This window comes from Monopterus albus, unplaced genomic scaffold, assembly GCF_001952655.1.
Source record: "Monopterus albus unplaced genomic scaffold, M_albus_1.0 scaffold16.1, whole genome shotgun sequence".
NCBI lineage: Eukaryota > Metazoa > Chordata > Actinopteri > Synbranchiformes > Synbranchidae > Monopterus > Monopterus albus.
The window spans coordinates 2,906,193-2,915,330 of NW_018127896.1; the positions used below are offsets into that span (position 1 = coordinate 2,906,193).

The 9,138-nt window shown below is 39.2% G+C and overlaps 1 protein-coding gene across 1 annotated transcript in view; it reads left to right on the plus strand.

Annotated features, from left to right (window-relative positions):
• The window catches only part of nalf1a (NALCN channel auxiliary factor 1a), a 25,817-nt gene extending 21,169 nt beyond the window's left edge, over positions 1-4,648 (plus strand). The window contains exon 3 of the mRNA XM_020592197.1: positions 1,124-4,648. Within this exon, the coding sequence (XP_020447853.1) occupies positions 1,124-1,422 (299 nt within the window). The 3' untranslated portion in view covers positions 1,423-4,648. The remainder of the gene's footprint in view (positions 1-1,123) is intronic.
• Positions 4,649-9,138: the final 4,490 nt, after the last annotated feature.

Genomic DNA, 9,138 nt, shown 5'->3' on the forward strand with positions numbered 1-9,138 from the left:
GTAGGGTTTGTAGGGTTAAAGTATAAGGGCTTGTGCAAATCTATTTGTTCCTATTGTCTATAAATCCCATGAAAACACCGAAACCAGCAAGGTTTGTGTTTGTGTCTCTGACTTGGCTACTTTGTCAGTGACAGCTCAGGCCCAAGATGTAAATCTTTAAAAGCAGATCAATATAAAATTTCACCTTTAAAAAAGCCCGGGTTATTTCTTAAAACAACTGGGCTCTGTAGTTTTTAGGGAGAGCGACTCAAAGGGGAACAAATAGTGCTTAATATACATATGATGCTCTGACAGCACAACACTTTGTATGTGGGGGTGAGTGAAAATAAACTACAGTGTGTGTGTTCATGGTAATGAAGGCACACAAAATACTTGTTGTTTTGTCTTGCATCTGTACAACATACAACACCAGGCACACGCACAGACAGACCCTAGGTGGTGCTCAAATGCCTGCCATTTTATCTTCTGGCTTGATAAGTGCCCTTTTTGTAAGATTTGTTTTTCTAAATTAAAATATTTTAGTTTTTACTTTTTTCTTTTCTAGGTGTATATTAGTTTTCCGTAAGAATTATATCTGAACTACTCTTAGAGAAGTTAGCCTACATTATAGTACTTGCGGTAGTCTGTCATGTATTGACCTGAAACATTATTAGAATATTGCCAAGTGACAAATTGGTCATTAAATGTGTGCAGAAAAAGTAGCTCTGTGGTCGTGGTCGGCTACTATACTTCTGGTGGGGCTCGCTTTTGTGATGCAGGGACCATTTTCTCTGTGGAATTTAATAACTTCATGGAAATCTGTCGAGCATTATCACATCTATATGTGTGTGTGTGAGCATCTACATCAATAAAGAAATAAGTACATGAATACTGTAGGTATGATAACTATGTTTTTTATATATATCTGTCAGTGAGGGGGTGTGTTCCCTCAAAAACTTTAATATCCCATGACAACTAAAAGTAAAGTAAAGACATATTTGAAGATAATTAAGGGTACAGGATGAGCCTGATTTATTGGTTACTGGCAGATTTCTTCAAAAGGTATTGTTACTGGTATCAGCTGTCAGAAAGCCACATACAGCAGGGAACAGTCAGCATTTTTACTCTGTCATCTCTTTCTCAGGGCTCTTGAGAAGTCATCCATCAGACAGTGAAGCGGAGTGCTGCGACGTCCGATGGGACTCCAAAGTGGACAACCCTTCAGGTGGGACACTAAAAAGGACTGCTTCTTCCTGCCACCCTGAGGTGGCCTCTGTCACCTCCGCCGCCACCCCGAAACTGTGCAGCGGGCGACTGAAGATCTGCCTGCTGGCCCTCGTCCTCCTACACACTGTCATCATTATTTCAGCCTCCCATAATTCAACATCAGTGGGCGTGGCTGCCATTTTTTCACCAGAGGAGAGCGCTTCTAATGAAGAGTAAACCTTGGATGTTGAATCAAGGCTGGAGTTTGTAAAGAGTGATGTCGCTTGGGGAGGATTATGGCTTTTACAATGTCATAGCTGCCAGGAACACAACTGGCTAGTCATGCCGGAAAGGCCTCTACAATCTGCCACCGATGAACCATCAACCACAGGAAGTGGGAGGGTTTTAACTGGAGCTAAGGGTGCTGGGATTGGACATTGAACGAACCGAGATGTTTGAGAACCACCCCCCTAAAGAACTGACCTCTTACCACTTGAAACCTGCTCATTGTTTCTATTCTGTCCAAATGTTTTCTAGCATATTGTTCCTTCTCCCCCTTCCTCCCAACTTTCTTTCCTTCCCTCCACTGGTTCCCCCTGTTTTCTCTGTGTGTGTGTGTGCATGTGTGTGTGTGTGAATGGATGGCATATCAGATGAAAAACAGACTTTGATGAAGTGTGCACTCTCGCTCATCATTACGTTTAGATTTCTGTGGCAGTTTTGTCAGGTGACAGAATGTTTTGATACATCCCCTGGGTTCTATTCCTACGCTCCATCACCTTCGAGGCATCTTCTTCACTACCTTGTATGTGATGTTGCTGAGGGCCTGCTCTGCTCATCCATCATTCATGTGGGTCTCTGACAACAAAATCCGTGTTCTATGTTCTTCTTGTATTTTGTCCCAGTAGGTCTGTTCTCAACCCCTGATGATGGTACATGCCTACACGTTTTAGGACCTTAAGTGCTCTGAGACTGGCTCACTCTCTCTTCTGACTTGTTGACACACTGAGCAGGTTATTAGTGATGGCAAAGGTAGCAGGAGTATTGGGTGTTGCTGATACTGAGCTTAGTCACCATGAAGTGCTCCTGGACAGGAAATGGTGTGTTCAGTTTACCTCAGATAGGAGTTGTATGGCGTTGTCGTTGTTGCAGGAACAACCTAAAACACTAGAGGACAGCTGCATGAAGCCAAACGCTGGGGGCCTCATTTTTCAACCATGTGTAGGCTTGTTACTAGGCACAGAATCTGAATTGGAAGACAATTCCTGTACAAGAATGTAAACAAAGGTTTTGTCGACTGAAATTCTAGCCCACACCTCTTACTATGGTATCTCTCTCTCTCTGCTAGCTGCTCACTAGTCGAGTGTGGTAGTATATGATAGGCCGGGTAACTAGTCACACCGAATCACATTTGATTGGATACATTCATGTAACCATTCCCATATTTACAAGAAGAAAAAAATTTGATTTTGATATAAAAAAAATACTTTAAAGCCCATCTTTAGGCAGATTTTTAGTGTGTAACAATGCATAAATGACTACCTGACATAGGGAGGACACACAAGTAGAGCTTGGAAAAATGTATTTTTTATTTCACTGCGTCCTTAAAGCCCTGTTTCACCTGGCTTCTACAGTGCTGCACTATTACTGTTGAACCACAATTAAATAGCAAATTCTTAATCTATGACGTGGTACAGTGTCAGTATGAATTGATTATTTGACCTCCATCATGCTGTCCCATTATTTATTTACCTCTTGACAAGTCACAAGTGTCAAGTACTACAATTTGGTGTAGCTGGAGTACATTTAGTACTATGACAATCTGCAGCTGTGAAATGTTTAAGGCAAGGCAGTGCTTTAGTGTAGCAACAGGTGCAATACACAAATGTGTGGAGGGGAGGGAGGTACAGGCTGACCATATGTAATATTCTGTTGATAAGCCTTTTGTGCACAAAAACATGGATGTAGAAGAGGTTAGATTTTCTTCTTTGTATATGACAGCTACACTTGGTTTGACAAATGAGGCCCCAGATCTCTGAGTGCCTCTCTGCTGTGGGTCAGATCCTGGCAATAGAGTAGCAGAGAAAACACAGGAGGTGTTGATGTCCTACTTTGTGGCATCTTCACTACCGTCAGCTTGATTTTTCAGCATCATAGAGTGGGCGCAACTGACCACAAACCACCCATCAACCAACTCTTCAGTTAAGCTTAGATGAGCTGATCAACTGCTATCTTTCACAGACTAGTAAAGGGCTGTGTTAGTGTCAGTGTGCAAGGAGCGAGGAGAGTTTTTAAAGGGCTGATCCATCCAATTTTGTTCTGATTTAATGAAATTTATTTATTTACTTTGTATGCCTGCTGCTAGTGAAGTGCACATTGACATCAGGACAGGACATGCAGGGATTAAGAAGAGTTTAAACTCCTCTTATTAGCTAGAGATTGGACAGAAAAAGAGATTTGTCCACTTCTAAAATCTGATACCGTGTGCAACTAGTGATATACCAAAAAGTAAAGCTAAGGACACTGACTCTTTCTAAGGAAGCAGATTTTTGTCCCCTATCCTGGTTGCCTCTAATGATCAGTTAAAACAGATTATTCTTGTTTTTGGCATGAAAACATGGTATCGGTGCCTCCTCTCTTCCCCATTAACAGCTTAGCTTGCCTCACACACCATCAATTTGCTCTTCACACACACATATCAGAGTGGGATGTCACATAGGAGTCAAGTCCACACTTGCCTCTGGTTTGATAGACTTTAGCCCCCAGTTTACTCTCTGGTCGCCGTTTGCTTGATATTCTTGTGTGATGTGTTGTTTCATTTGTTTTCTTTGTTAAACTGTGTTGACCACATTCCCTTGAAGACAGCAGCAGATGTACCAGGCCCACACTTTGTGCTCTGTCCCTTCGATCTCTAGCTGTTCATGATCTGAGTCCTGTGGATCTATGCAGATGAACCCAAATTAAACCCTCCCACTTTCCCCGAGCCACCACCACGACCACCACGACCACTCTCCCCTCTTGTCCTTTCTGTTGTAAATATGTCATGAGGATGTGGGATCACAAAATGGTTAACACCCCCCACCCCCCACTCACCCACTGTTGGAATCTCACTGTGTTTTCTGTTTGCCTCCTTGGTTTTTGTCAGTTTTTTGAGATTTTTGCCGCATTATTTCTGTTGTCTAAAGCAGCGGTGTGAGTTGATGAGTAGGACTAAGTTGGATGTTAAAAAGATGAAATAAAGAGGTCTTAAGAAAAATATACAAAACATGAAGCTTGAAAAAAGGTTGAAATACAGAGAAAAAATGATGATAAAGTTGTCATATTGTCATACTAGAGATGCTTTAGTTTGCTAATTTACTTTCTTTTTTTCTACAAAAGACTTGGATGAAATTATTTATAAAATGCGTCCCACGAGTCATGATCTTTTTTGGACGTAAAACAAATACATTTATTAACATTTTGTTCAAAGGAAAATAAATATAAATTATGTTAAACATTACTGGTGTTTGTGGGGTTTTTTCAGTGTCTGACGATAATCGGTATGCATATATAAGATTTATTTCATAATATTACTTTTCATAATTACACATTTTAGTTCATGTCACTTTTCATGACAGGAATAATTTACTTTTTAGTCTTTTTATGTGTAACATATGACCCCTTGGGAGGTCTATTACTTTTACAATATTAAATCCATATATTTTTAATCAATAACAATTTTTATCTTCAGATTATTTTAATTTAATATAGGCTACATACAGCACCGGTCTAGTACTACGTCAGTGCTGTGGTGCTACCTTGAAACCTTTCCGAAGTTGTGTCCGTCATCTTTAGGAACTCATGTGCTTGGAGCTGTGTGCCACGGACAATTTTCACAGATGGACCGACTGACAAATTGTCGGTCTGAGTGTACAATAAGCTATTCGGATATTGTGTTGTGGCGTTAAACGTTAAAAATATTTCCTTCCTGTTTATGAACTGGCAGAAACTAAACGTTTATCAGAAACGGCAAGTGTGTTTCCGTAGATCCAGTGTGTTACGCTGCGACACGAACCAGAATATAACCGCCATTTGTTTACAATTCGTTAAATCAAGTCACTTAATTCACTATTAGCAGCTCGAGCTGCTAACAGGATCCCGTTTGCCATGGGTGACAGGTTACAAGTACACAAACTCAGTACTCAAGTAAAATTCAAGTAGTTGTCTAAAAAGTACTTCCACTTCAAATTCTTCACTCAAAATGATGATGACATAAAGCGTTTCCTACTTCAAATACAAAACTCCACTTAGAAAACAATGTATTGTAACACTATTGTTGATCCATAATAATACGTCATTTATTATTTAAATATATTTTATATTACGAGTCTGATCAGCAAAATAACTGTTAATTAAATGTACTGAATAAAGAGTAATGTATTTCCTCTAAATTGTAGTGGTAGTAAAGGTACCAGAAAATAGACATACTTCTGTAAAGTACCTGAAAGTTGTTCTTAAGGACTTGAGTGAATGCCCTTAGATACTTGCTCCCCTGTGCTGTTTACTGTGAAGAACATTTAAAATTCTATAATAGTGCATCAATATACACTATACCTACACATACTTATTACCCACCTCTGTACACAAGACACTTTTAATATGTTCCTTGTAAAAATGCCCAAACTAACAGGGACTGATTAAATTCATTGACACTTGTAAATGTTTCATTTAAAATAAACAATCAGTAACTAGAGCATCATTTTAACTAGAGAATCATTATGCTAATTTGATATTGAAAGTTAGGGCGATGCAGCTTTCTCTGCACATCCCCTCTGCAAACTGGGCAGTACCCCTCACTCTTGAGACATTGTTACTTAAAAAATGACAGTTACTCAAGATTCCTGCAACTCTCTGGTCCCGCGTACAGAGTCCTTCCAAAATCTTCCTGATATCAGACAGACTGTGAGAGCTGGGTAATTGTAGCAGGGCACTGTGGGTTCATTGGATGCTAATGAAGTGTAGTATGGTCTCAACTCTACATCTGGACTTCCTGGGAAGTAGGGCTGAGAGAAAGTTGGCAGCTGCAGTAGATGGTGAAGGTTGGGAACTGGATGAAAACAGAAAGGTAACATACTGTATATTACAATGGCATAGGCAACAAACAACATTCTGTCAAGCATGTGAAGGCTGAGATTCTCCTGTCGACCAGCAGAGAGCGGTGTAGCATCATATTTTCATCAAGCCGCCTCTAAACGGCTCATTTAATTTCCTTCACCCTGAGTATAAAACGTCAAATGATTTCTCACTTGTGGGCATCATCAGCTGGATGAAGTATTGATGAAGCTACAAAAAATGCAAACACTCAGGCTCAAATAAAATGATCTCATGTTGCTGGGAGGCTTTTTCAAATGCACGTTTAAGAAAAAACGTTTCTCTGCAATAATCTGTCAGGGCAGATTTGGCCTGTGAGTTAATGTAAAAGTCTGAATTCAATAACATTCACTCCCAGTGGTGTGGTCATTTTTTATATATTGTTTGTTATTTTTTACTCCATGCTTGTACCGTTTTTGGTTACCTCTGTCAAGGAGGATATGTTTTTGGTTCTGTGTGTTGGTTAGCAGGATTACAGACAAACAGCTGGATGGATCAACATACTAAGCACAGGCACTGGTGGGGACCACCCCTAGAAGTGATTAGATTTTGGCTGAAAAAGGTAAATGTCACACACACACACACTATATAAAAAAAAACATTAAAAAACCATACACACACAAAAATCCCATCATTAACAATGGGGCAATTTTTAAAAATTCATATGTCTGTCAAAAGTTATCATTTATTGTTTGAAATTTGACACCCATATGCAGGGTGACTGTATGGATCTGACAGCTATTTAAAGTTAACGCTGAAAACCCCATTTAATATATATTTTCCGCCATAACTTGGCTTATAATGACATTAGAACCCTGAAATGTTCAAGTAAGATGCACAGTATACATGTTTATTGTGCCCCAAGATGATCCAGATCTCCAGATCAAGGATTTTAGGACATTCGGTGTTGTTCTGGATCTCATTTTTCACAAGGGACCCATCTGTGTGCACGAATATTGTACCTTGGCGGAGGTACATGCACTCTCTCAGTGCTCTTGTTATTTATGTACCTAACGGTGGTTTCCATTTTTGGTGAACGAACTAAAACAAGAACTGTCTAATACCTTACTGGAGTCACAAGGTGGCGCCATAGCATCATTTTAGTTCCAAAGCACTGAGGAGACTGGATTTTTCTCTCTAGAGCTGAACACACTGAAAATACCGAGTACAAATAGTTTAATTGTAATATATTGAATTAGAAGAGTTTAAGTTCAAACATATAGAGGGAAATGAGGCTTTTTGAGAGACTGTACAAAAAAAACATGTTACAGCCTAAAACATAGATATGTAGAAATAAAAACAACAGTAGCCTATGTATAGAGTATTTAAATAATGCAATAGAAAACGTGAGGATGTAAAATAAAACTAGCTAAAAATAAAAAGATAATAATGATACAGACAAATAATTTCATCATTTAAGTAAAATAATATTACTGTAAGCACCATCATGTCCCAATTTGCAAAACAAGCAAGGTCTGGATCGACAGTCATGCCATCTTCCACAGCAGATCTCACACATCTCCCACTTCATTTTCACTTCTTCTCTTAACCACATATCAACTGACCTGACATTTCCCCATCTCATGGGCCTCTTTTAACTATCCATGCTGGAAGACAGGAGTTGAAGAGTAGGAGAGACTTCTTGAACTCTGAAGTCTGGTTATGCTGAAGATCCTATTCGTGTCTTCAAAAATGCATTTTCCCCCTGAGACTTTCTGGTTGTTGATATCCATGTCTATCTGATTTGGCAGAAAATCCAGAAAACCACCTTTCATGCTGTTAAACCCACATGACTGGAGGTGGACCATGCAGCTTGTTATTTAGTAGAGTTTTCTCCAAAGAGCTTTCTTGGCAGCTTGCAAATGTTCACCATTTTCCACTGATGTCCAGTAATCATACAAGGTGAAATCCATTACTGAGGAGGCAGAGAGACCAATTTCTCAACTCACAAAGTCATCAGTCAGCCAGAATGCAATGCAGCTTCAGCTATCTGAATTGTTCCATCTGAGGCTGTGCTCACGCTGACACTGAAGTGGCCATCTGGACGATCCAAATCTGCACATAGTAACCACAGAACACAGACCTGTGAAACACCATTTAATTTGATACAGTTCAGCAAAACCAGATAAACTACTCAATTAAAAAATGAGCAACTCTTGCCAATCACTGTAATTTATGCATTCTGAGCACCATAAAGTGGCTCATCTTTTAAAGACTGGACTAGCCTGCACACAGTTTTAAATAATTCAAATGCTCAACTAAATGAAAATCCTGGTCATAAAAGGAATTTATAGCAGCACTAGTGCTAAAATCCAAGATGGCTGACAAGTAATCATGGAGATGCAAACAAGCAGCAAAACTAGGGGTGTAAGAAAATATCGATACACTTGAGTATTGCCATGTTATACTTTGCAATATTGTATCAATTCTCAAAAACAGTACTGGTTTTTAATTAATAATTAACATGCCATGTAGTGCTATGTTGTTTGATGTTACAGGGACAGTGACAAATGCAGATCCCTGTTCTGCTTGCTTAAAAAAGTAAATGTTTTTACAGGAGATTTTATGCATATGGTGATGTGTTGCTTATTTTATAACATGAAATTAGATTTTTTAAAATGCAATATATCACCTTGTTTACAGTATCACAATATGCCAAATTGTAACCCCTGTATCATGATACATACTGTATCATATTGCCAGATTCTTGCAAACACACAGCCCTAAGCAAAACTTGTGTTTAGTAGTCCCAGCTCCCAACAAACAAAAAGCCCAGTTTGTGTTTTTGCAGTCCCTCCTACATTTCATTGTCTTGTTGCTGTT